This window comes from Tiliqua scincoides, chromosome 1 (genome assembly GCF_035046505.1).
Source record: "Tiliqua scincoides isolate rTilSci1 chromosome 1, rTilSci1.hap2, whole genome shotgun sequence".
Taxonomy (NCBI): domain Eukaryota; kingdom Metazoa; phylum Chordata; class Lepidosauria; order Squamata; family Scincidae; genus Tiliqua; species Tiliqua scincoides.
The window spans coordinates 132,581,534-132,608,039 of record NC_089821.1 but is presented as its reverse complement, the minus strand read 5'-3'; the positions used below and the strand labels follow the sequence as shown (position 1 = coordinate 132,608,039).

Genomic DNA, 26,506 nt, shown 5'->3' with positions numbered 1-26,506 from the left:
GGAGGGTAGTAGAGGCTTTTGAGAGTCCTCTTAGTAGCAAAAGTGGTTTGCCATACAGCATAGAAATATTGGAGGAAATTGCTATTCAATAAATAAACACTTAATTTTTAAGATCATGGCACATTGAACTCGTAGTGCAGCTCTTTCAATCCTGGTCTCTATATTTCAGGGAGAGATAAACATTTGGATATGTGTGCATGTAAGTTTGAGTATAAGGTAAATAAATACAGTTATCAATTTATTTCTAATAGAATGAGGAACTAGATTGGCAGGGAAAAGCTTTGGTGAAAATGTTTTTTTCTGATAACTAGTTTTTGTATGCAGGAGCACCCAGTCATATGAGCCTTTATGTACAGTCTGAAATGGTATGGGCCCACCTCATCTTTAAAACTGCCCATTTAATGTTAAACCATAGGTCCATACACAGAGATTCTGAGATGCTAACTCCTATTTTCTGAAATTCCTTTCACTGGAGATGCCAGTGATTGAGCCTGGGTTTCTGTGTACACAAAGGATAACTCCCTTGTGTAAGAAGTAGGCCAATGATATTCCTCTTTCTCTCATTTTTTTTTACAGCAATTGACAGTGACGCAAAGGACATTGTTTTCCTTATTGACAGCTCAACCAGTGTCAGGCAAGATGGCCTTGCTCACATTCGAGACCTCATTATCGAAATTGTCCAGCAGTTAGATGTTAGACCGAGCAAAGTGAGAATTGGTGTGGTCCAGTTCAGCAATGAAGTGTTCCCTGAGTTCATGTTAAAAACACACCCAACCAAGGTTGCAGTGCTGGAGGCCATTCGCCGCTTGCGGTTGAGAGGAGGATCTCCCCTGAATGTTGGGAAAGCTCTGGATTTTGTTGTAAAGAACTATTTTGTTAGATCTGCAGGAAGCAGGAGAGAAGATGGAGTCCCACAGCATTTAGTTCTCTTGCTTGGTGGGAGATCTCAGGATGATGTTGGCAGACCTTCTGTTGTGATGCAGTCTTCTGGAATTAAAAGTTTGGGTGTTGGAGCAAGGAATGTCGACAGCGCGGAACTGCAAAGGATTACCAATGATCCCAGGACCGTATTCGTTGTTAGAGAGTTCACAGAGCTGCCCACAATACAGAGAAGGCTCATCGAATCGTTTGAGGGACAACCGCCAGCAGTGACACCAACTGAATTTTTTCCTGTTGGTTAGTCTTCTCATTCAAAATAAAATATTTGGGATGTAGCAGTGAAAGAATGTTATATTTTATTGGAATTTACAGTTTATTTTTGTGATCCCAGCCAGTATAGTTCTATGTGAATTTAAAAAAAAATTGAATGCACCTAAAGCTTTGCTTTAACCTTTTTTCCCATGACAGCACTTCCCACTCCCAAAGAGATGAGTACAGATCAGAGGGGCTTGTTTCTCTTGCAGTGGGAACTGCTGCTGGAAGAACAGACAGTTCAAGCTAAACACATGACTCTCTCCAGTGTGCACCTCTTCCCTTTTGAATCCTGAATGCTATTATTTTCAGGTTGTGATCCACAAATTTGGAGCTCTGGGTTTATAAGCCAATTGTAATTCCCTCATTTTATTTAAATTTCATTGGCAGAAATCTACATACTCTGAATTGTGAGTTGAGCTGTTACTTTTATTTTTCACTATAATGACTAGAATAACTAGAATAATAACTATAACTAGAATAATTTCTAGCAAAATTTCTAGAATTATTTCTAGCAAATAATTTCTAGCAAATTTAAGAGTCTGGCACAATCCTATCCATGTCTACTCAAAAGTAAGTAAATTGAAAAGTGTGTTCAATAGGGCTTACTTCCAGGAAAGTGTTGATAGGATTGCAGCCTAAATGTACCCATTCTTGTTTATTGTGGTTGTGGGTAGCAAATATGGGTAAATATATAAGCTAAAAGCCATTAAAGTTTTGTGCCATTTCAATCTTCTATCATTCCCCTTCTTCTCCTTCCCCATTCCTTGCCTTGTATTCATCACTGCTAGCCTCAGGGCTACAAGGGGAAGGTCTAGGCGTATTCAGGGCCCAATCCTATCCAACTTTCCAGCACCGGTGCAACCGAAATGCAGCCCCATGGTAAGGGAACAAATGTTCCCATACCTTAAGGAGGCCTCTGTGACTGCCTCACCACCACAGGATGCAGTGCGTACCCCATTGGTATGGCTGCACCGGCACTGGAAAATTGGATAGGATTGGGCTTTCAGTCAGTCTGGTGTCCAATCAGGACACATCCTGGTCTCCAGATCCTGATCAAGATCTAAAAAGTGTTTCCTCACTTGTAAGCTGTGGACCTGTTCAGAGTGGAGACAGAGTTCATTCTCCACGGTGTGTCTTTCCCCCTTCTCTTTCAGAAGCTTGTGGTGATTATAGGGTGCAAGGAAACATCATAAACATATTGCTACTGCCCTGAAACACTGTAGTTGCCTTCAGGAGGCTTCCCTCTACATCTCCATCTCTCTTACTCTAACGTTTGTTTATTTGTACAGGTACTTAGCCCCCAAGGCATGTTGAAACATTTTTTAAAAGTGCAATACAATAATAACATTAAATAATGCAACTCTCAGTCCAGGGCTAGTCTGCATGAGTTTCCTCTGGCCTGGGCACATCTTCTTTCCTCCCTTCATGGCACACAGATCTTAACCAGTCCCTAGGAAGGTGGAAGAAGGGATGCACTAGTAGTCATTTCAGGCCAGTGCTGGTCTCCATAAGAGCTGGTGTTATAAGTGCCCTCTGGCCTGAGTACAACTCCAAATGGTTGTTTGTTTTTTAAAAAACACTATTGTGTTGTCCCTAAGTACAGCACTTTACATTTTCTATAGAAATGTATAACTGCAGTGCCAGTGACTTGTCCTGTGTCTTAACTGACTTGCATGCTTATGATACACAGATTCTGGCCCCTCCCTCACTTCCCCATCTTTTCTTTTTAATTTCCCAGATTGTAACTGAATCCCATGGCATAAAAACATCACTTCTGGTTTTGCCAAAAAAACCCAGAAGTGACTTTTTCCCCCCTAAATAGCTATTCTGAGCCCTAAAGAGACTGTAGGCAGACGTGCACAGCCTCTGCTGGGCTCAGAAGAGCCCCAGAGGGTCCAGGTGCAGGGGAGGCACATCCCACATATCTGCGAACAGGAACAGAACCCCTGTGAATACCGGGTCCCCCTCTATTTTTAAAGTAGTTTAGCAGTATATAGAACAGTTTAGAGTCTGAACTTTAGCCAATTCTTGCCCTGAAATTTGGGAGATTTAGGGGCAAAGCAGGAAAACTGAAGTAAGGGGACAGGACATTTGAGCATACACATTACTTGGGCCAGTTCAAGCCTTAAACCCCCCCCCCCCACACACACACACACACACACTGTTTAATCTTTATATTTTGGTCCACTCATACAGTATGCGTCCACTATTCTTTCTTTCAACATGCATAAGCACAAATTGGGTGGAGGGAATGATAGAAGTCAAGCAAGCGGAAGTCAAGTGCTGGGTGAGAAGCAGGGAGAAATGTGCCAGTCATTGCAACATCACAGGGATATTGCTAGTCCTTTTGATTTCAAAACCAAACCAAACCAAAAAATCTTACTTGTTCACAAGTTTATAACCATGAGGACAAGAATCTTCTTATTTTTAAAAAAGTGCAGTGAACTCAGAGGATTCTCAAGTATCCATGAAAATGACCAGATGCTGTGTAAGAGTTCTGGGGCACTACTACAGACCCATGCAGATTCTTAGATATGCTGATGGAGACAATGCGCATTCAGCCAAAGATTTAACACCATTTCCTTCCTGATCTTTTAGGTGGCAAAAAACAAGGTGACATTGTGTTTTTGCTGGATAGTTCCATCAACTTCGGGAAAACCAATTTCCAAGAAGTTATTACATTTGTATCCAACATCATTGATGCTATTTACGAAGATGGTGATTCCATTCAGGTTGGCTTAGTCCAGTACAACTCTGACGTGAGTGATGAATTCTTTCTGAAGGATTTCTCCACCAAACAGCAGATCTTGGACGCAGTGAACAAAGTCATGTACAAAGGAGGCAGAGTGACCAATACCGGATCGGCTATCAAGCATATCCAAACAAAACACTTCGTGAGGGAGGCTGGCAGTCGGATGGATCAGAAAGTCCCTCAGATTGCTTTTATTGTAACAGGAGGCAGGCCAGAAGATGATGGGCAGGCAGCTGCCTTAGCACTGACACGGTCAGGTGTCAAGGTGTTTGGTGTTGGTGTGAAAAACATTGATCTGGGCGACGTTTCCAGGCTCTCCAGTGACAGCACCACTGCTTTCAGGGCTGCAACAGCCCAGGAACTCTCAGAGTTGAATGAGGCCGTGTTAGTGACTTTGAGCGATGCCATGAAGGAGCAGTTGTGCCGAGGAGTAGGGGATGTCTCTAAAGGTAATTGTTGCCATTAAAAAAAAAATTCAGGGTATTTTTATAGTTTTCTTTTCACCTTGTGTTTTGGTTTAGATGCAAAAAGTGGCAACAGGATGCAGGTCTCTTGTTGTCTTATGCGCTCCCTGAGGCATCTGGTAGGCCACAGTAAGATACAGGAAGCTGAACTAGATGGGTCTTTGGCCTGATCCAGTTCCTCTTAAGTTCTTAGGTTAACCCTTGGAATTCAGTAATTTTCCCTTAGAATAATTGTCTTCCCTAGGCAAAAGCTGCTTTATTGATCTGCTTTTTAAGCATATGCGGCTGTCAAGGGAATACAGAAATCTCTTGCTACTGTCCTCTTCTTATGATTTCTTAGGTGGGTCTACCTGGGAAAGTTTATTCTGTGCCAATATAGTGAAGGGGCTAAGATCCAGTACCAATTGTCCTGAACACAAGACTGAGGAGAATGAAGGATCCAGGTGGTCTAGATTAGTGTTTCTCAACCAGTGATATGGGTACCAACAGTAGTACTTGAGGTGTTGTCTGGTAGTACTTGCAGGACCCCTGGACACCTACCACCCAGCAGCGAGATTAGGAACGTGACCCAACAAACAGCGATAGGAGGCTAGGCAAGCAGAGCTATAAAGCATGCTCTTCCACACTCTAAAAAACAGTCCCATCCACTGGTCCCATCCACCCTAAGCCTCTTACTGGTGTTTGTTGCGTCTCATCTGGCCTCCCAACTCAGAAGTAACTGTTGATCATGTCATCGCCAGTTATGTACTTCAGATAAGTGAACCATGAAGGCGGGGAGGGAGTGGGGAGGAGGCATGACGGGGAGGCGGGCGGAGAGAGGGCTCGGCGCCCTACACGAACGCCTTTACCATACCTCCGACCTTTTGGTCAGTGGTGACGTGAGTAACCCCATTGCAGGACTGCTTCCCTTATCTGGAAGAAGGGGATGAAAGTCCCCTTCTCCCGAGGTGCTGCCCTTGGGAGGCTGAGGCATGCAGGATGCGGCGGGAGCCATTCTTGGCACCGCTGCACAGTGGCATCACTATGATTCGTATCACCTGGTGTGGGAAAACTGTGCGCCCATGCAGTGGGCGGGGCAACACCCCAGGTGGTGGGCGTGGTGATGTACCATCACCCCACCCCCACTGGTTTTTTGGTTGTACCTTTTGTTAGAACACAGATATTTCAATGTGGTTTGTCTCATTGCATTCTGCATGAAATTACGCATTGATTGATATATAACATGATGGTATTATTCCTCTAAATTCTGATTTTAGTGATTTTGAAAACTTGTATTGTTGACACACACACACCCCATGTCAACTTACTAACAGCTTATTGCAGCAGTTCTCAAACTTTTAGCACTGGGACCCACTTTTTAGAATGACGATCTATCCAGGAAGTGATGTCATGGCCAGAAGTGACATCATCAAGTAAATTAAAATAAATAATTATAAATAATTAAATTAAAATAAAAGAAATAATTAAATAAGGGGGAGCCAGTCCTGCCACTGCAGCCACGCTCCCTGGGCAGCTCAGGGTTGGGATGCCCATTTATCTCAATTAATGTCCCCATGTAGCATGCCTGATACTACTTTTTCAATTTTCATTTCTTAATTCTTAAATTTCTGTACCACAGTGCTTAAACCCACTACTTTTGGAAGGTATCAATGTCTACTAGCAAAGACAGCTCAATGGAACCAGAGTTAACAGAGGGTGGTGACAAACTACAGGGGAAGCTGTTGCGTCCCCTACTTGTGGGATTTTTAAGTGCATCCAGCTGGCCACTGTTTGAAACAGAATGCAGGCTAGATAAACCTTTGGTTTGATTCTTAGGTTCCATTCTTAATGGCTTAAAAATTAGCATACAAATGTTAGCAGTAAAAATAACTTAAAAATATAAAAGTTAAAACAAGCTAAATACTAATATAGCAAAAAAACAAATTTGGGAAAAGAAAACAGAGACTACATTTCATGCCTATATCTTTCTGGAAAAGAATGTCTTAGCTCATGTATGAATATTTGCATTAGTATCACTTAGGCATACTGCTCTATGGAAAGCATTCCAAAAAGAGGATTTCTCCACAGCAAACACTCAAAATCTAACAACCCTCATTCATACATTCATGAATGAGGGAAAATGAACAAGCAGGATCCCCTCCAATGAGAGGATACAAGGGGATACATTTATACAAGGGAGCATCTTAATGCACTTTTGTGCGCACTCAGCAGTACCAGTGGCCCACTGGGTATGGCAGTATGCGAAATGAGTTCTGTCCATGTTGTACATACAGTGTCTGCTAGACACAAATACCATCATCTTGCAGGGTCTCTCTCACATAACTCCTTCAATCTGGATGTTAGAGCCAATGCTCCTTAACTTGTCTTAACAGAACTCCCTCCCCCCAAAATTCAGTATTCTGAACAAATGTAGAAGGCCTGAACATGAGGGATTCTAACCCTGCACTAGGTTATCTAGTGCAAGACCCTTGGTCTCCACAAGTCTAAAGTAAGAAAGAATACAGAAGGAGATTCAAAATCCTTCCTGTACTACCTTGAAACACAGCCAGCATAGAATCATTCTTAAAAGACTGAGCTATGATTCAGGACATCTCTAGCTTAAATCTTACCTCAGTCATGAACTCATTCCGTGGCTTGAAACAAGCCTGTCTCTTAGTCCAGTCCCCATTTGTAATATCAGGATAAGCAATGTACTATACAGTGTTGTTGTAAGGATTATAAACGCTAATGGCTTTTTCTAGCATAACTAGGATGTGCATTCTGAGCTGTGCATGACCTCCCTACACCTCAGAACATCCTCCAGACACATTTGGAGGTTCCCTGTGGGCTAACCGTGGATTTGACTATCTACAGGTTTCGGCAACTGGGGAGGTTTCAAGAACAGAACACCAGTGGATGTTTTGTTACAGTCATATGTAATACATATCATAGTGTCATAGTGTCACATGCCACATGTCACATGTCATAGTGATACAGTGTATCTGATACAGTGGTCTGACTGTATAAATGCTAATGACTTGTGCAGCGCTATCCTATCTTGCACTGGAACAGGAGGGCCAGGAGGCCTGTGCTGAACCCAGAGTGGCTTAGCCAGAGGCAAGGGGAAACTCTTCCCCTTACCCACAGTTAAGCCACCACAGCCCCAATGGGTCTCCTCAGGCTTGTGCCACCTCAGGAGGTGGCACAAGACTGAGTAGAATGAAGCGATTTTAGATTCTCACTCTAAAAACTCCTGGTGCTAAAAGTGTGAGAACCACTGCTGTAGCAACTATAAGCTGTAGTCATATAAATCCTATAGCTATACAAATGCTGTAGCAACTAAATCCTGCTATATAAATCCTGTAGCAACTGTCATTTTTCCTCCACACTGTAATTGATGCAATTATACGTATGTTTAATCTAGATTGCAATCTGGATATTATACTTGGATTTGATGTCTCAGAAGTTGGACCAGGGCAAAATATATTTAATATTCAGAGAGGGTTGGAGTCAAAGGTCAATGACGTTCTGAACAGGATTACTCAAATGCAAAAAATAAGCTGCACTGCCAACCAGGCACCTACGGTACGAGTGGCTCTTTTGGCTCAGACTCGCTCTGGAGTTGTGGAAGCATTTGACTTTACGGAATATCAGCCAGAGCTGTTTGAAAAGTTCCAAGCCTTGCGCACTGGTGGTCCATATGTTCTAACTGCAGAGACTCTCAAGTCTTATCAGAATAAATTCAGCACAGCTCCTGGTGGAAATGTGAAGGTAAGTTTGGATTCCATTCAGTGACGGACCTGCCCCGCTACGCGGCAATGCCCCGGGGCAATGGTCTGCTATGCCGCCACCCTGCACCACTCTGTCCCCCTGCTTACCCAGCACCACAGAGTCTTGTGTGACATTGGGACCGACTGGGGAAGTGTTCTGAGGCTTCCCCGTAGTCTTCAACAGTACTTCCGGGAAACCGGGATTACATTGGAAGCCTCAGAAGGCTTCCTGCATGGTCTGGAATGCAGCACTCAGGGCATTTACCCCCCTGCCCCCCCTTCCAGGCCTGCCACTGATTCCATTCTCATTTTAGAAGAAAATGCAGATATTGGGCTACAAAACCTATAGGACCTCTTCAGTTTACCAAAAGAATAGCCTGGAAGGCTGAATTTCTGTAACACCAGGACATGCTTTGATAACGTCCTACAACTGCTGCTTACCTGCCTCAATTTTCTTTAATTGCAAGTTCACAAAAAGAAACCCCTTTTTTACAACACAATCCCAGGTGTGACCTATCAGAAGTAAATCCCTCTTTGTATTCAATGAGATTTACTCCCAGGAAAGTATGTATAGGAGTTCAGCCTTGATTCTAATTTTTTTCTGCATCCAAGTATTGTTCTAAGGGCAAAGCAGATTACAAATGTTTAAACAAATATGTGTAAGTTTGTAAGGTTTTTTTTGTGTGTGTGTGTGTGTTTTTTTGCTTTATTCCCACAGTTCTGCCTACTAGCTGGCAAAAAAGGCTGGGTGTCAAACATGAGGCCCATAGGCCTGATATGGCCTGTGGAAACTTTTCATCCAGCCTGTGGAAGCTCTTCTGATGTAACTTCAGAGATCTGCATGGCCAGGGTCTCATGAGGCATTGTCTCATAACCCAAGATCTCAAGGAATCTTATGAGATTGTGCCACCAGATAGCAGCCACCAGATCATATCAGAGGAAGTAGGGCTGGGAGGCATAAAAGGGTGGGGAAAGTCAGGGTGGGAGAAGGAGGAGTGGGAGACCCTGAGAGAGACATTAGGATAATGGAGGAGGGAAAGTCAGTCAGCAGAAGAGAGGAGGAGCAAACAGTAGCATTCAGTGAAGAGAAGGAGATTGTGAGAGAAGTTGATGGAGATGAAGGGAGGAATGCAGAAAAGGAGCATGTCCTGAGATAGGACCAGTGGTGCTTGGCTGCAGCTGCAGAGCCTTAAGCCAACAGGGAATGCTGAGACTCTTCAGGGGTGACCCAGCACACTAAGGATGGACTGTGCAGTGCTGGGAGAGGCAGACCTGTGGGAATTATGAAGCAAGTGGCAAGTAGGGGCCCAATCCTATCCAATTTTCCAGTGCTGGTGCTGCTGTGCCTACGGGGTATGCACTGCTTCCTCTGTTGGGGAAGCAGTCTTGGAGGCCTCCTTAAAGTATGGGAACATTTGTTCCCTTACCTCAGGGCTGCATTGCGGCTGCCCTGGTACTGGAAGTTTGGATAGGCTTGTCCTAAGACAGCAAATGTAGGCAGAGAAGTAGCATAGGCATTGTACTGGGACTAAACTGAATGCTTATTTCAGGACACTTCCTGCTTAATAACATCACATCTCCCCCTCAGTAGGTGCCATCAATGCTATTTGGTCCACTGTATGAAATTAGTCTGACACCCCTGGTCTAGATAATACCTGACCTGCCAAAAAAATTCTTCAACCTGGAGATCTTAAAACACATATGAATGTTTGTGGTCATGTAATCTGAACTAATGTGTAAGAGCTCCTAATGTATGCATTTGAAAAACTACAAGTTGTATTTGCTTTTGATTTAGTAATTTATATAATTTTGGTGGAGATAACCAATGTGCACTGCCTGACAATCCGTAGATCTGGTTCTTGGACCCAAAAGAGTCATTTGGATCTTCATTATTCCTACCTCCACCAAGCTTACGTTGTTCATTGTGCCTTCAGTCCTGCCAGTTTCTTTAGGTCTCCCTCCCTCAATGCCCCTTTAAGTCAGTCGAAGCTTCCAATCTAGTCTAATCCTTTTCTTATCTTCCCCATACCTCTGCAGTTGGTTGTTGCAGTTGGTTGTTGTCTTGCCTTCCAACCTGGTAAATTGCTGAAGTATTGTCTTGCCTATCCTAGTTGGGTGAAAAAGTTGACAGTTTACTGTCCCCTATCTTGTTATCTTCTTTGGAAAAGTACCATGGTGAGCATTTGCCATCAGGTGCTCGTCTGACATAGGGCAGATTCAGAATGTGGCCTCTAGTAGCTTTGGAATCTTGGATTTTTCCCTGAGTGCCACCTCAAAAATTGGCCAGCATTACAGTGATGTTTTTAATTAAACTTTTTATAATTGGTGTCTAACTTAAGTGTTTTCTTTCTCAGGTGGTGATACACTTAACTGATGGCATTGATGGCAATAGAAGACAGCTAGAAGCTGCATCCGCTGATCTCAAGCGAGAAGGTATTATAGTACTATATTTTCATGCTGACATGTTGTTTGCCTTTCTAAGGTCACACATGCAAGACAACACCCTTTTATTTTGAATTAATTAATCCAGTGTAATTGGAATCCACTGGTTAAAGCAGTGTGTCCATTAGTATTTTTACATGTGACTGTGAGAAGTACAAATGACTCCCTCCCTTATTCATTATATTAATGACATACAGAAGTGCAAATTCTGGAAAATGGCATGCATGTGCTCCGCACATATACATGGTAAAACTTCTTGGTAAAACCAGCCTTAACAGATTGCAAGCCTATGCACACTGAGCTGAGAATAAGCCCTATTGAGCTCAGTGGGATTTACTTCTGAGTAGGCCTGTCCAGGATGGTGCTTAGGCCAATCAAGACATGAGCAGGCCCTGTAATAGTTGTGGGGGGGAATCCTGTTCTATTGTACTTTATGAAAGTTAGCCAACTGTATGTACATACGGATGCATATGGATGCTAATCACCCCTCTGGCATACTCCAGAGAGAGAGAGAGAGAGAGAGAGAGAGAGAGAGAGATTTTAACCACCCTGGATTTATGCCCACCCCAGGTCCTGTGCAAGTATCAAAGTACTCTGTTTTGTGTAAATAGAGTACTTAGGAATTTATGACAGAGGGATAATCTTGTTTCATGGGTAGCTGTTCTGTCTTTCTGATTCAGGGAAGATGCACACTGCAGAAGGGGTTTGCACAGTTAATTTTTTCATTTAAGAATGCAAGTGGTGTATAAAAGATGGGACATTGCATCGAGAAGAGGGTTACCCTTGCTGGTGTTTACAGTTTTCAGTGTTTAAAGGGATTCATGAATACTTCTGTGCTTGAGTAGTTCAGCATAGAGCTTGGTTTTTTTCCCCTTCCAATTCTTTAGGAGTCAAGGCTTTCATTCTTGTTGGATTGGAACGAGTTGCAAATTTTGAGGATCTGATGACGCTTGAATTTGGACGTGGCTTCACTTACAATCAGCCTCTCCGGGTGAATCTGCTGGATTTAGATTTTGAATTGGCAGAGCAACTGGTACGTAATGAGAATCTGTCTTCTGATTAGGTTCACATGTACATTAATATGGAAGCTTCTGTTTTCACACTTATTCCAAAGTTGTTGGACCCCTGGACGAAATTCAGATCTTTTCTTCTAGCATCTGGCTGCTATCGGAGTCATCAGTTGTCAAATTCTGTGAGGTGTTTTAAACCATCCTTGTACATTTTCCTCATGAAAAATACATCTGTTTGTTTAGGCACTTATCTGAATATTGAAGAGAAAAAGAAAAGAAAGGAAAATAGAGTATCGAAAAACCTGCTGACCCTCTGAGAGGAGGGCAGAATTTAGCAGTGGATTGTGCAATGTATCCCTCTATACCAGTTCCATTCTATCAGCTATTTTCAGTTCCTGTGGCCAGTCACAACTGGAGGCTTTGGTATCAGCCTGGCAGCTGCATGGATAGGCCGTTTTGGCCCTTGAAATTCTGCTCTTTGCAATGATTTGCAAATCTGTGACTTTTGTACGGAGGGAGCCAGAATGGCAATGGAAGTGTACCAAATCAATACAGTATTGCTGGTATCGCCTCCCCAATGGCACTGACAAGACACTTTATACTGGGACCAGCTTTCATGGGCAGGTGCAGCCCCACTCCCTTTCTAGCCCATAATCCACCTCCATAGTGTTCCTGTTGTCGCAGCAACCAGGAAGACTGCCTTAGGAGGTGCAGACTGCACTAAGAAGGTGCAGATCCCTTCTGATTGCAGTGCTTGCTGTTGCATTAGTGACTGGTTTGGAAGCAGTGTGCCACTTTGTCTAGGTGATCCTGGCTCTGAACTCAATGCGGGGGGGGGGGGTTTCGAACACAAGAGTGAAAGCAGCTGTGCTTCTCCTGGACAATGAGAAACCATTTATTAAAGATTTGGCTATGTATGTCTTTGCAAAGTTTTAACTGCTTTCTAATTTACTGGTGGCTTTTATTTCTCCCCTTACAGGACAACATTGCAGAAAAGGCATGCTGTGGGATTCCATGTAAATGTTCTGGGCAATGGGGAGACAGGGGAGTGCCAGGTTCTATTGGACCAAAGGTGAGATGTTTTAATTTCATATTTGGTTATCGAACATCCAGTGAAGCAAGCCAAAGAACTGTACAAATGGCTGAACCTCATGCCACAAGCCACTTTTGAGATGGAAAGGATTTTTCAAAGCTGTTTGTGACATGGCATACCCCTGCTAATTGGGTAAGAGGCACTTTTTCAAGTGGGTGCTCCTTTTTTTAGCAGGGGGAGAGTAACTGGCCCACCTCACCCCAGCAGTGTCTGTTCTAGTGGCTGTCTGCTGGTATTCATTTGCATCTTTTTAGATTGTGAGCCCTTTTGGGACAGGGAGCCATTTAGTTATTTGATTTTTCTCTGTAAACCGCTTTGTGAACTTTTAGTTGAAAAGCGGTATATAAATACTGTTGATTGTTGATTGATTGATGGCATTGGGGAGGGGTGTGTGTGTGTGTAACTGTGGTTCAAAGAAAAATGGGAAATTATAGGGATGCTCTTGGCCATACCTGACCCAGCAGCTCCTTCGTTCCGAGCAATTAATTGCCTATCTATTGCACTCATCTAGTCTCACCTGAAAAGAAGTTCAGTCTTTAAATTTGAACTTTGAGTTGGATTTCCAGATCATTTTGGGTTGTCATGAAGTGATGATATGTGACAAAATTCACGTGACAGTACTGAAATATGGACCCCAAAAATAAACATTTGACTAATGTGTCTGATTTGGGAAATTTACTGACTTTTGAATTGGTGTGAAAGATCATATCAGTTCTATTATCAAGTTTAATGCTTATCATACCTTTCACCTTTGAACCGGAACCTGATGGTGATCAGGATAGAAGGGTGTTGTTGTTTTTAAACTTAATCCAGGAAGTGCCAGCCTCCAGGTGTGCGGGAAGCCCCATGGACACCTCCAGAGAGCTCCCCAATCCTCAGAATGAATAAAAATCGTGCTTGGAACCGACTTCCATTTTTGATTGCAAAACTGGAAGTGGGTTCTGAGTACTAGTTTACTCATTTTGAAGCTTGGGGAGTTTTGTGGAAGCATCCGTGGGGCTCCCTGTACCTCTGGTGGCCAATGTTGCTTGGGTAAGTAAAAAAAATCCCATTCTGTCCCTGATAGCACAATCCTGGAGTTTATGTTTCTGCCATCCTTCTGCCCTGCCTCGTAGTAAGGGGGCAGACAGAAGTGCATCCCAGGCTGGTGGGTTGCAACCTCCTAGTTTGGGAATCACTGCTCTAAGAGATTTAGAATCCATATTAAAGGTGCACATGCAGGATATTTAGAGTCTTATACAAATATATGTATAACAGAGTCTTATGCAAATATACATATAAATACAAACCATCTGTATGTGTGTTTTTCTTAAGGGACTTTCAGGGGAAAACGGCTACAGAGGATATCCAGGGGATGAAGGTGGACCGGTGAGTAAGCTTTTTCAGGCAGATTTGCTTCCTTTATCTTTGTGTGCTGAGAGAGAAAGAAGGAAAGTGTCTTTAGCTTTTAGGAGTGTCTGTTCTTCTCTTTCTGCCTGCTCTGATGCAACTGGAAGGAATCAGCAGGAGGGGGTTACAAAGTACTTCAAACCAAAGAAAACAGAAACATGGTGGTACAGGCTTGATCCAGTGCCAGGGCTGTAAAAATGCCAGGCTCACACTGTGATAAGTTCCATTGCTCTTGCCTGTGATTAATGTTTACTCCACGGCTTGTTTAAGGATCAGTGTTGAACTCACATGCTGCTAGGAAGAACTCATGGGTCTTTCCTACAATCTTTTTTTCTGACCCGAGAGAAATAACCCCTTTTGCCAGAAATTAGCACTATGGGTTAAAGCACAGGTCAGTAGGGTGGCATGTTGTCATCCACCATACAATATACATGGGGCCATGTCTTTCACAGCTTTTGTGTATGGTGGAATTTGTATGCGAGTCCCCTGAGCCAGGCATTATCAAGGATCCATCCTCTATTTGGAACAAGAAGAATTTATAGAAATCATATGCATGTTGGAAGCCCAGATTAAATATTTCAAAGGCAATATTTGTGGCATATCTGCTAAGAGAAATTTCTGAGCATTATGTATGTGACTTTCTCAGATTACAAGCTGTTGAGATGGGTGTGTAACATTGTACTTCCACACACATTGTATAAGTGATCAGTCAGAGAAAACAGTATTGTGACTGCATCTGAAAGCAACCTAAAGCTAAAACTAGCCCATGTCATTTAAAGACAAATTATATTGGCTGGCTGTTTTAGTAAACTTCCTGTGTGCTGCTAAGCAACCTATTCCTTATGTATTCAGACTAACTATCCTAGCTATCCTATTAGGCTGGAAACTAACCTGAGAGGCATGTGCATCACTGCCACTTTATAAAGTTCCTGCCCTCACTTCAAGTAGTGAAAAAATATGTTTCTGGAACTTTAGAAATATCTCAGTGATTAACTAGGTATTATACAATGAATATGTAACTGCCTAGTTTTCTAGCAAATATACCATATCTAAGCCTAGTTCCTAGCTACTGGAACTGTCCCTTCCCTTTCCTCCATTCTCTCATTCATCCATTTGGCTTCCTTCATTCTGAAATTTATCTACAGCAAAACAGACATGAATTTTAACTGTTGCATTCTTCCTTTGTTGTAACAGGGTGACCGTGGACCACCAGGGATGAATGGAACTCAGGGATTCCAAGGTTGTCCTGGAGAAAGAGGAGCCAAGGTATTTTAAAAATCAACCTTTCTGTTTTAGAGGTAGTTTGTCTCTGAATGATGTTGGTATCCTGTTAAATTGCGTGCTCCCATAGCTATCTGATGGGCCATACAGGAAGCTGGACTTGATGAGCAGTTGGCCTGATCCAACAAGGCTCTTCTTGCATCAACCTTTATAGAATGAGGCCAGATAAGTAGTTGTCAATAAGCACCAATTTTATATCAGCTGAAGATCAAATCTTGATATTTTACAGTAAGCAACCATAGGTCCTGTAGGAATGGATCACCATTAGCACAGCAGCAGCACAGTCTGAATCTTAATACTCCTCCCTGTTCTGATCAGCCTTATGCAGGCTGCTTCAAATTGCACTAGCAAAATCTTTCTGCAGATCCAAGTAGCCCCATAGGGAAAAATATTCCCTTACCCCAAGTTGTCCTTCAGCTGGCACCTGCCTCGTGGTGAGTACAGCTCAGGCCACTTGGCCTGCCTGTTCCAGTGCAAGTTAGAAATAGGGTAAGAAAACATGCACAGGATTGTACAGTAACAAATTTCACTGTAACAAATTTGTTCAGTTTCTGTAGTTGTCTCCTAATCTGTGTGTGTTTCCTGTTCTCCTGAGACTTTAATGAGCAGGTGGGCGGAGAGAGGAAGGGTTCTGAGAGGAACTGGAACTGAGTAGGCAGAAGAACTGACATCCATTTGAACAGTTTATCCTTTTGGGAAGGAATTAATCTTTTGAGCCTCTTGTAAATCTAATGTTGACCATTCCAGTGCATACCATTTGGTTCTATGCTCGCAATCACTGTCATGGGTTTAGAATCCTCATTTTTACCCTTAGAAAAATAGCAGGTTCTACAAGATTCTGCAACATCTGTTGTGCACTGATACTCCCTTCGCACTCCCTTCGATACCTCTACGCACTGATACTCCCTTCATAATTCCTACCAAACAGCCCTAATGTCCTAGCGTGCCCTGTTTGTGTCTACTCAGCTCAGTGGGAGTTGTTCTGTAGTAAGTATACATTGGATTGCTGCCTTTAAAAATATTCTTTAAAAAATTGGGGCCACTGTGTCAGTGCCTTCATGCTCTTGCTGTTTCGTCTGGATGCTTTGAGCCCAGTCCAACTGTTGCAGTCAATGGAAAAAGTAAAAACTCAGATAATCTTGTGCTTTTTTTCCATCTGTGGAAGCCATTTGATTATAATTTCTTCCTTCCTTCTCTGACTCTTCTCTTTTCTGCTTCCATCCTTCTCTGACTGTAGCTTTCTGACAAATCAGGTTTTGTTTGCTTGAATAATTATTCTTTTCTCTCTCTTTCTTTCTCTTTCTAGGGAATCCGTGGATTCCAAGGGGATAAGGTATGTAAGCATTAGAGACTTCAGAAAAAAATGTATAGTCTTATGCATGCACTTTATATTTTTCCATTGTCAGATTTGTGAATATTTAAAATTTTGTATTGTAAATTAGTTTCTTTGCTTCTGTAGGGTGAATTGGGAGAGAATGGTCTTGATGGAATAGATGGTGAAGAGGTAAGGTTCTTGGACATCTGTTCTTTTAAAGAAAATATAGCTTGTTCAGTCAGAAGTCATTTGCATTATATAATAAACTTTATTGATTAAGGCCACAATCCTAACCCCTTATGTCAGTGCTTTCCAGAACCAATGGGACCTGTGCTGCATCCTGCAGTTGGGTGTCACTCACAGAGGCCTCCTTAAAGTAAGGGAATGTTTGTTCCCTTACCTCGGAGCTGCATTGCCCTTATGTCAGTGTTGGAAAGCACTGATATAAGGGGTTAGGATTGCGCCCTTATTCAGTTGCAATCAACTGCAATCAATATAATACAATAATATGATTGCCTTTACTAGGGAGACAGAGGCATTCCAGGTTCTCCTGGAGAGAGGGGAAGACATGGCAGAAGGGTAAGTCTTTTTAAGTTTATGATTCCAGAAAACACCTACAAATGTGAGTCAGAGCTGATAGCAGTGCCCAAACAACCTAGCTCATGGCCCAACACACATTGTTCATGAATATTCATGGTCCTTTTAAGGGGCTTTAGTAAGCCCACCATTTTCTAGTATGTGTCTATGTGTGCATTGCAGTATGCATTCATATTTCTGCTTACTGGTTTCTTGGGGCCTAACGTATGCTCCCCTTGTTTGGTGTTATAGAGGCTCTATAGTGGTAGGTGAAAACAGTTTTATTTTTTAATGTATTTCAGTGTTTTCTAAATTAGAAGTGCAGAAGACGGTGTTATGTGTTTTTATTCCAAGGATGTATTTTTATAAATTATAATCATAAATCATGATTGCTTTAAAAGTGTACTAGTTAGGTGACATAGGGCCCAATCCTATTCAGTTTTCCAGTGCTGGTGCAGCCATGCCTATGTCATATGTGCTGCATCCTGTGGTGGGGAGACAGTGATAGAGGCCTCCTCAAGGTACGGGTACATTTGTTCCCTTACGTTGGAGCTGCATTGTGGCTGTACCAGTCCTGGAAAGTTGGATAGGAAGTTTGGATAGGAAAGTTTGGATAGTCCAAACCCATGGGTGGTACAGTGTCAGCAGATGCATCCACATGCTTGTAGAGGTGTCAGAGAAAGTGTAGAGGTGTTCAAAATTTTGTTTTTATTTATTTATTTATTTTTTAAAAATGAGAAGAAGTACAGATAGTGGTGTTAAGTGTTTTTATTTTGTTATCACCAAAAAAACCGACCTTTGGAAGGACAACAGAGAGAATTCTGATCTTAATTCAGTGGAAGGAAGGATTTTTGTAACTGTGACACCACTAGAGAGAAGATCTTTCCTGTTATTGCCCCCAACCAAACCTTGGAAATGGCAACATGCAGGAGTTGCACCCCCCCCCCAACACCTCAGGAGATACAGACATAGTAGGAGGAGGTAGTTCTTCAGATAATCCTGGCCCAATGCTTCGAAGGGCTTCAAATCCGTAGCCAGCATGCGTGAAGAAGCAGCAGCCTTACAGAGTCAAACTGCAGCTTCCATGACCACATGAACTGCAGCGTTCTACACTAATTGCAATCTCTGAACAGTCTTCAAGAGCAACCCCATATATAGCATGTTACAATAATCAGAGTATGTTACTGTAATCAAGTACCTCTTTTGCTGGTAATATCTCCCTGGTAGAGAAATTGCCTAGTATTAGGTTGATATTGGGTATACCACAGTCAAAAGTGACCCTTTTGACACAGAAGTGATTCCAGAATGCCAAAGTTGCCTTTCTACTGTGTGATATTATGTATATACCCTTATAGGGTTACAGAGGAGTCAAAGGAGAACAAGGAGAACAGGGTGATCGTGGACTACGAGGAGACTCGGTATATACACAGAAGGATTACAAATGAATGACACATCAGATTGTGGCAGTGTGCACATGTTACAACTGGATTCTGATTACAGAGAAGTTTTCTCTATTAAGCAGAAAGGTCTTGATATCAGGTCTTGAACTTCCCAACATAACTGTATCAGTTTTGTAGCCTATAAAAGCAGCAATAAATTTTATTCCACTTCCCTAATAGACCCCAGAATGCCCTGGCTTCCCTACAAATAGTTTATTAGGGAACACCAAGCTGAAACCAAATAGTCTCTTCCTGATATTAAAATGTTTGGGTATTGGTGTCCGCATTCCTCAGCATAATATATAAAGATAGCTGCCTTTTCTGAGCTGACTGAAATCTGGTCCAACCTTTAATAGAAATCAATACTGTTTACAACAGCCATTGATGGTTGGAGAGGCTGAAAACCTGCATTTTTGCATTAAAAAATAAGTCCTTCATTGGGAGCAGTTGGATGTAAATGGTCACCTAGCAATGCAATTCAAAATCTGAGTTCATTTATTAACATCTTAATTTTGTAGCCTATATACTGGTTGAGTTTCATTATTTGCGAGGATTCCGTTCCCAGAACTCATGTGGATGGCAAAAATCACATTAAAGCAAATCCATTTAAAAAACAATGTTCACATATAGTACTTGAAATTTTTGCCAAGTAATCAAGCTCCACTTATCACTTAGCCTTATCTCCAGATCAATCAGATGGCAGACCCTTTCAACTCTGAACAGTTTGTTTCTCAGCTGATCTGTTACTCAGCTCAGGCAGGCACCTCCTTAGTTGCTATAGTTACTTTTCAGGGACATTCCAGCCAAAGTTAACCTTTTATTCTTCTTCCTTCTGCTGCAGCCTGGTTCTGCTTCGCAAATGCTTGCAAAGCAGGTCTGTTTTTGGAAACACCAGGATGGGACCCTCCTTCCCAGGCTACAATTCAGTGCACCATTACTTAAGAATGGTGTTAACCCATGGAAAGCAGTGGGTCTACTTCTGAGTAAAAAGGGTTGCAAATTCATCTCTCTGTTGTGAATTGAATTGCACACTCTCAGTTATGTGTTATGGGTTGTATGTTGTATGTAGAGCTTCTGGCCTAACACACCAGACATCTTAAAGGTGTCTTTGATTCATGGTTCTCCTCATGTCCACCTTAATGGTGGATTTGATTCATGGATCTCCTGCAGTGGTTCCCAACCTTTTTCACTTGCATATCCCTTGGCAATAATAAATTGTACCCTTCATATTAGCAAAATGTTTGTAATAATACAAGCCCTCATCTCCTCTCTATGAAAACCCAGACTTCATGTATTCATCACAGTGTTTTCTTTTTTTATCTGTTTATTTATTTTGCACCAGAAGTGTGCTGAGCAATTCTGGGTGATTGATCACTTTCCATATTATGTTTTAGCTTTTTTTACTGTGCTGGTTTTCAATCACTGGTTCGTAGATGAACTGATGACCAAAAACTAGCTATTGGTGGGGCTTTCACAGCCAACTAGCTACCTCCCTTCCTGCCTTGCTGGTCCTTGCAAGGCATTCTGGAGCATGACCTGCCTTTTTCTGCCATTCTGCCATTCTTTTTTAAGTACCCCTAAAGGTCCTGTTGAGTGTCCCTGGAAGTACATGAATACCAGGTTGGGAACCACTGTTTTACTGGTATGTAGTTTACAGTGCACTTACTCTGAGAGTGTTTACAAAAAGGTGGTGAAGACCAGAATTTTAAAAAGAATAAAAATGTATCTTATGTTAGCTCAAAACCTGCCCTCGACTATGGGGTCGACTTATAGGCGAGTGTCAGCAGTGACAACAGTCTTGCTGACCTTTGTGATGTAAGAAGTCATTAAGAAGTCATTAAGTCATTTGTTACAGCTCAATCCTGAGCTGCCCAGTGTGCGAGGCTGCAGCGGCACCAAAAATGGCTGCTGCCTCATCCTGTGCATTCCAGGCAGCCACTGCATCCTTCTCTGGAGAAGTGGACTTTCATCCCCTTCTCCTGGGTTCTCCCCTACTCCTGGGTTCTCCCCTGGGTTCTCCCCTACTCTACTCACTTTAGAGTAGCCCTGCAATGGTGACCCAAATGTCAGCGTAGAATCAAGAGCCGTGCAGAGGCTCTTGAATCAAGAATCACAGAGGCTCTGGATCTGGTGCAACGAAGCTCCACCGGTCCTGCCTCCCTCTCACCCCACTCCCTGCCCTCGGAATGCCTCCTCCCCACCTTCTCCCCACCCTCCCTCCACCTCCCCCCACCCTGGAACGCCTCTTTCCCACCTCCCCTCACACCCCCACCTACCTCTACGCTGTTCGGCAGTCTACACAACCTCCTCAGGGGAAGAGAATTTCTGTCCCTTTCCCCAGGGAAAGCCCTAAGCCCCACAATGGGGTTTCTCAAGTCTGCATCGGTTATTTTGCTGACACAGACTTGAGAGACTCTGTGTCGTGCCTTTCACCCCAACACAGACTTCAGGATACAGCAGGGCAGAGATCCACTGATCCTGACCCTCTCCTGCCCCAGTTCCTCCCCCTACCCCGAGGCCACACCGCTGCCTGGCAATCACACTTACCCCTGGCAGTGGCACGTCCTCTTTCTGCCAGCATTGGGCCCAGTGCCTGCGCGCCCTACTCTGAGGGTGCTTTATGGCACATTTACAGTACCCTGAGCTAGGGCTCAGTGCTGGCATTGGACTAGTGTAGGATTGGGCCCTAAATCCAATACTATCCACTACATTGAGCAATCTACACAGGTTTGCCTCCCTGTTTCATTTGTTTTTCTGCTGCTTTCAGGGTACGCCAGGAATTAGTAACACTCAACAAGGATCCGGGGGCTCAAGGGGTGAACCTGGACCAACGGTAAAATATTTTTTCATTGAATATATAGTACAAGTAAAATCTATAATTCAGACAGAAAGCTTCCTCGATGCCTGTGTTGTCTTCTGTTTGCTCTTTCAGTAATGAGTAATCTGTGTACTGTATTATGCTTTTCCCAGGGAGAACCTGGAAGAGATGGACCACCAGGCAGACCAGGAGGACCTGGAAGAAGTGTGAGTGTTGTCTTGTTTCCTCAATTGTCTTGTTTTTTAGTGACTGTAGCTCCCAGTGTAACAATAAAGAAATAACTTCACAAGGGTCAGTCAAAAGTGCATCAAAACTAGAAAATAAAGATGTAAAGTTGGTTGCATTTTAGGTTGCAATTCTATATGTACTTACCTGGGATGTAGTCCCATTGAACTCATAAGATTGTGCTTTTAGTCACTGCATTTGTAGACAACCATTGCTAAATGGAAAGTACTGGTCATTCTTTTGAAAATGAATTGCTATATAAAATATGGGATATCACAGAAATAGTAATGCTCATTAGCTTTCAGGAATTAAAAAAAATGATCCTATACATATGACTAATTTTCACTTAAAATGGTTTACTTATTAGGTTTTGAAATTGGTGCATAGCTTTAAGAAACAGTTATTACAATGCAATCCAATACATGTCAGCTCAGAAGTAAACCCCACTGACTTCAGTAGGAGTTACTTCTCCTACTTCTGTACATTTAGGATTGAACCTTTAAAATTTTTTTGTTCTGTTCATATATAATGACTTCATGTCTACATAATTACTTCAACATTTAGTATTTTTGTATTTTTTTCTTTCTGAGAGTTTCTTGAACATTTAAAAAGGAATATAAAAAACTTTCTGAGAGTTTCTTGAACACTTAAAAAGGAATATAAAAAACCGCTCTCTTAATAATAAAGTAACTCTTTTGTGAGTTTCCTGATAGTGAAAGTAGCCTTTCATTTCTCTGGGGTTGTGTTTTCCAGCACCCTTGGGGCAAATACACAATAATTAGACTCTCTCATATCTTGAAAATATAATCAAGATTTGCATATTTTCTCTTTTGTTATTTGCAACTGAGTTCCTGAGAAAAAAGTGCTAATTTCTGGTCACAAAATGCTTAATGGCATCTCTTCCAGCCTTCAGCAGGCATCATTTGGCTCTGTTTGGCTCTCTGTATGACACTCCTGCTGTATACAGCTTGGGGCTGGGTTATTTAATAAAGCGCCTTCTTCCATACAATCCAGCTGATCCTCTCTGATCCTCTCTGATCATCTGATCAGGATGCCACTGCCCATGGAGGTGGGAGAGTAGGGCCTTCTCCAAAGTGGCACCAACTCTGTGGAATTCCTTCCCTCTTAGTTTATGAACCATTCCCTCCTTAGAGGCTTTCTGGCAGGGCTTAAAACATTTCTTTTTCCTTTGGCCTTTTGAGTTTTTTAATATGGATACTCAGTGTTTTTATACTTTTTATGTTTTATGGTGTTATAAACAGTATAAATACTGTTAATAATAATAATAATAATAATAATAATAATATGGTGCTACTGGGTTTTTTTGCTTTTTATTGCTCTTGGTTTTTAATGAGATTTTTTAGGTAGATTTTTACTGGATTTTAGGAGTTTAATATTTATTTAAAAATTTATTATGCTTATTTTTTTTTACTGTATTTGGAAGCCACTTTGAATGCCTGGTAGGAAGATAAAGCAGGGTATAAATTTGAAAATTAATTAAATAAACAAATAAATAAATAAATTCCAACCTGTGTGTCTCCTTTCATGTTCTCCCTTGTGTGCTTTCCTGCTCCCGGGATGCTCTGAGCAGGGATGGGTTTCCTAGATTGAATTGACTGGAGTTGGTAGCGCTTTGGGTTGCTCCTCCACTAACATTGTGAATTTCAGATCAACATTCAAGTAACGCTTTGGCAAGAGGTTGTGCAGTAAACATAGTCCTGGACGTATCTCAGGGGGAACACATGGAAAACATGAACTCCCAACATCCAAATTTGAAGATCTAGTTTCAGTACATCAATGACCCCAGATCAAAATTGCAGTGTGCAATAAGGATGTATTCCCTGGTGTACAAAATGTGGTTGTTGCAAGGGGACCAACAGTCAGGGAGAGAAAGTAGCCACCCACTGGTAAGCAGCATCTAGGGGCTAGAGACAGTCAAGCCAAGGCAATCGCTTAGAGCTTAGGTGCGTACCAGAAACCTGAACTAGGTGGGAGGAGTACAGCCAAGTACAGCCTGACCACATTCCTATCTTTCCTCCGAGTTGCTCTTGCCGCTCAGAATGGCTCTGATAGCAAGGAGGTGGGGCAGCTTACAGGGCACATTGAGGCACCTCAGCTTGCAAAAGTAGCATTTTGCCCATTCACCCACCCTCCAGGAATGCTTCTGCTTTCCACATGAAGCATACAGAATGATGCTTATTAAAGAATCATGAAACAGACTATACAGCGAAGGGCATTACGAAAATAGAACAATAAACCTTGCTAGAAAGATTGTATAACGGTTGTGATCTTGTTATATTCATTTGCAGGGAGGAACTGGCAGAAGAGGATCACCAGGAGTCAAAGTAAGTGAGTGTTAAGAATCAACATGCCAGATGTTATGCTTTTACCCTAAAAGTAAAGACATTCAACTAGTATCATAGCTGGAAACTCTAAAATAATTTTAGATTAAGGGAATATAAATTGAAATTTTTTCAAGTAAATTTGTATTTAGGCAGATTTACTTTTGAAACATTTTCTCCAAGTTCTTTTCACCTCTAGTTGCAGATCACCTTTTGAAATCTTGTTTCTCCATGCATGCATAAATGTCTTGTCAAAATGAATGACATGTCATTAGCAGGCTCCCTGACATAAATGGAAACCTTAACATACTAGAAGCAACTGTTCATTTGGAAGAATCTGTTTTGAAGCCCATCGTGTACATTTCACGTTCATACAGAGCAGTTGTGATATTGTACAGGCATCAGTATATCACACCTATATTGGATCCTATGTCTGGAAAACATTTCCTGCAAACCTGTTCATGATAAAGCTAGAAATTCAGTGAAGCAAGTCAGTTACCACACATTCAATATTCTTTTAGAAACTGGTTTCCTGTTAGTTTGTTACATGATTTTACCCCTCTCCTTTTTATCCTGACAACAAGTCTATTTGAACCCAGGGCACACTAGTTACTGTACCATTTGCAACTTCCACAAGTTTAAATGTTTGCTTTCATTATTGCTAAAAGAGAAACGACATCTGCACATCACACAGCAAAATTTAGTTCACCTTCTCTATGGGATAGACCATCTTTCCTTTTAGTGAGAATAAGTTCATGACAAAATTGATGAGATTGATTTGAAAGTGTAAAGAACTGTAAAATGCTTACAAAGTAAAAGAACAATGAGGAAATGTTTGCACCCCTAAACATACAAGTAGCTTGAAAATGAAAACGATGTGGACAACTGCTTGAAGAATAGCTAAGGGATGGGGGCGATAGCTGGCAGGAGAGAAGAAGCAGAATTCAAACTACAAAGTGTACTTGTGGAAACAGAGCTTTTCTGTAGCAGAAAACTCCCATCTGCTCCTGTTTCCAGGTACTTCTGTAGGTACACAGCCACAGCCACAACCTTCAATACAATTTCTAGTAGTGAATTCCATAGTTAATTGTGTGAAGTGGTGCTTTCTTTTATCTTTCATAAAGTTATCACTGATCTGTTTCATTTTATCAGGTCCACTGACCTACTGTATTATATTTTAGGGAAACAAAGGTGGTCCAGGTCCAAGAGGAGTTACAGGAGAACAGGGTGCAAGAGGACCACAGGTGAGGAACTTCTGCAACTCATTCCTAAAAGTAAAGAATGGATCTTCCTATTATATTGTAACTTATGCTAGGGAAGTAGCTATGCTAGTCTCATCTTACAAGCATACTCATAATTCTTAAATGAAAAATGTAAATTTCATTCAGTTGTTTAGATTTATAACTCATAACAGGGAAAGAATAATGTCACAGTTTCAGAAGTTAGTCCTAGTCTTAGGTTGTGTTTCAGCAATGAGTGCAGGTGCTTTCAAGTTTAGGTTCAAAATGAATTTGGGAGGCTCTGAATTCCTCCTCCCTCCCACAGAGGAGGGACAAACTCCTCATACTGGGCTTCCAAACCAGAGCTTAAGAATCTCAGATCCACCTCACAGCTGGCAAAGTCTTTTTTCAAGCCTCAACACAGCTTGGTAAATAATCCATTTCTTTTTAAGTTCTCTCTCCCCACATAAATCTTTAGTAAAAGGTGAAAGATTTATACGATCTGAGGAGAAACCAGAGAATGGGCCTCAATTGATTTACTGGGTTCTGGTTCACTAGCCACTACAGCTAGACTATTGACAACCAGACTTCTAGACATTGATAGACGGGATTTCATGGCAGCAACCAATAGGACTTGTTCCCCATTACATTACCATCTTATGATAAACTATGGCAGCAGGCCCAGCTATCTGTTTTTTTTCTCCATTGTCCATGAGAAAGACGGACATTTATGTTAGCGTGTTCAAATGCCTTTCCCTCTAATGTTCTTAGGGCAGATATGAAGGTTCTGCGTGGTTGCAACTGCTTGTCGGGTGATGTTGACCTCACCTCACATATTGTTATACTGTATTCGTAAACAAGAGACCAGCTCAAGATTTCTTAAGTCTCTCCTCCCTAATGATCCAGATGAATAGCTCAATATTACAGCAACTGCTTGTGGAAAATGACAAATTCTGCACTAAATAGGTTGCTTTGATTCTTAAGTAATGTATTCAGGGAGCCATATATTATATCAGAATGAATCTTTATATATATATATATATAACTTATGCAGGCAAGGGGTATTGATATTATGCTATCAAATGTATATTTGTTATTATGTGCCAATAAAGGTTCTGAATCAGATTTCGGTTCAGACTTTTTTCAAATTGTTTCGAGGAAAACCTGAACTGCTTTGTCTATCTCTTACAAAGGGCC

General features: G+C 41.9%; 1 protein-coding gene and 1 non-coding gene across 2 annotated transcripts in view; one reads left to right on the top strand and one right to left on the bottom strand.

The window, feature by feature from the left end:
- The window catches only part of COL6A3 (collagen type VI alpha 3 chain), a 119,024-nt gene that overhangs the window by 54,497 nt on the left and 38,021 nt on the right, over positions 1 to 26,506 (top strand). Inside the window, exons 10-25 of the mRNA XM_066630984.1 lie at positions 577 to 1,176; positions 3,793 to 4,395; positions 7,814 to 8,160; positions 10,514 to 10,592; positions 11,489 to 11,634; positions 12,591 to 12,683; positions 14,019 to 14,072; positions 15,288 to 15,359; positions 16,681 to 16,707; positions 16,834 to 16,878; positions 17,215 to 17,268; positions 18,621 to 18,683; positions 21,472 to 21,537; positions 21,675 to 21,728; positions 24,057 to 24,092; positions 25,271 to 25,333. Coding sequence (XP_066487081.1) covers positions 577 to 1,176; positions 3,793 to 4,395; positions 7,814 to 8,160; positions 10,514 to 10,592; positions 11,489 to 11,634; positions 12,591 to 12,683; positions 14,019 to 14,072; positions 15,288 to 15,359; positions 16,681 to 16,707; positions 16,834 to 16,878; positions 17,215 to 17,268; positions 18,621 to 18,683; positions 21,472 to 21,537; positions 21,675 to 21,728; positions 24,057 to 24,092; positions 25,271 to 25,333 — 2,402 coding nt within the window. The remainder of the gene's footprint in view (positions 1 to 576; positions 1,177 to 3,792; positions 4,396 to 7,813; positions 8,161 to 10,513; positions 10,593 to 11,488; positions 11,635 to 12,590; positions 12,684 to 14,018; positions 14,073 to 15,287; positions 15,360 to 16,680; positions 16,708 to 16,833; positions 16,879 to 17,214; positions 17,269 to 18,620; positions 18,684 to 21,471; positions 21,538 to 21,674; positions 21,729 to 24,056; positions 24,093 to 25,270; positions 25,334 to 26,506) is intronic.
- On the bottom strand, positions 25,719 to 25,831 carry LOC136638375 (U5 spliceosomal RNA). The gene has a single exon (XR_010793600.1). It is a non-coding gene; the product is annotated as a U5 spliceosomal RNA (small nuclear RNA).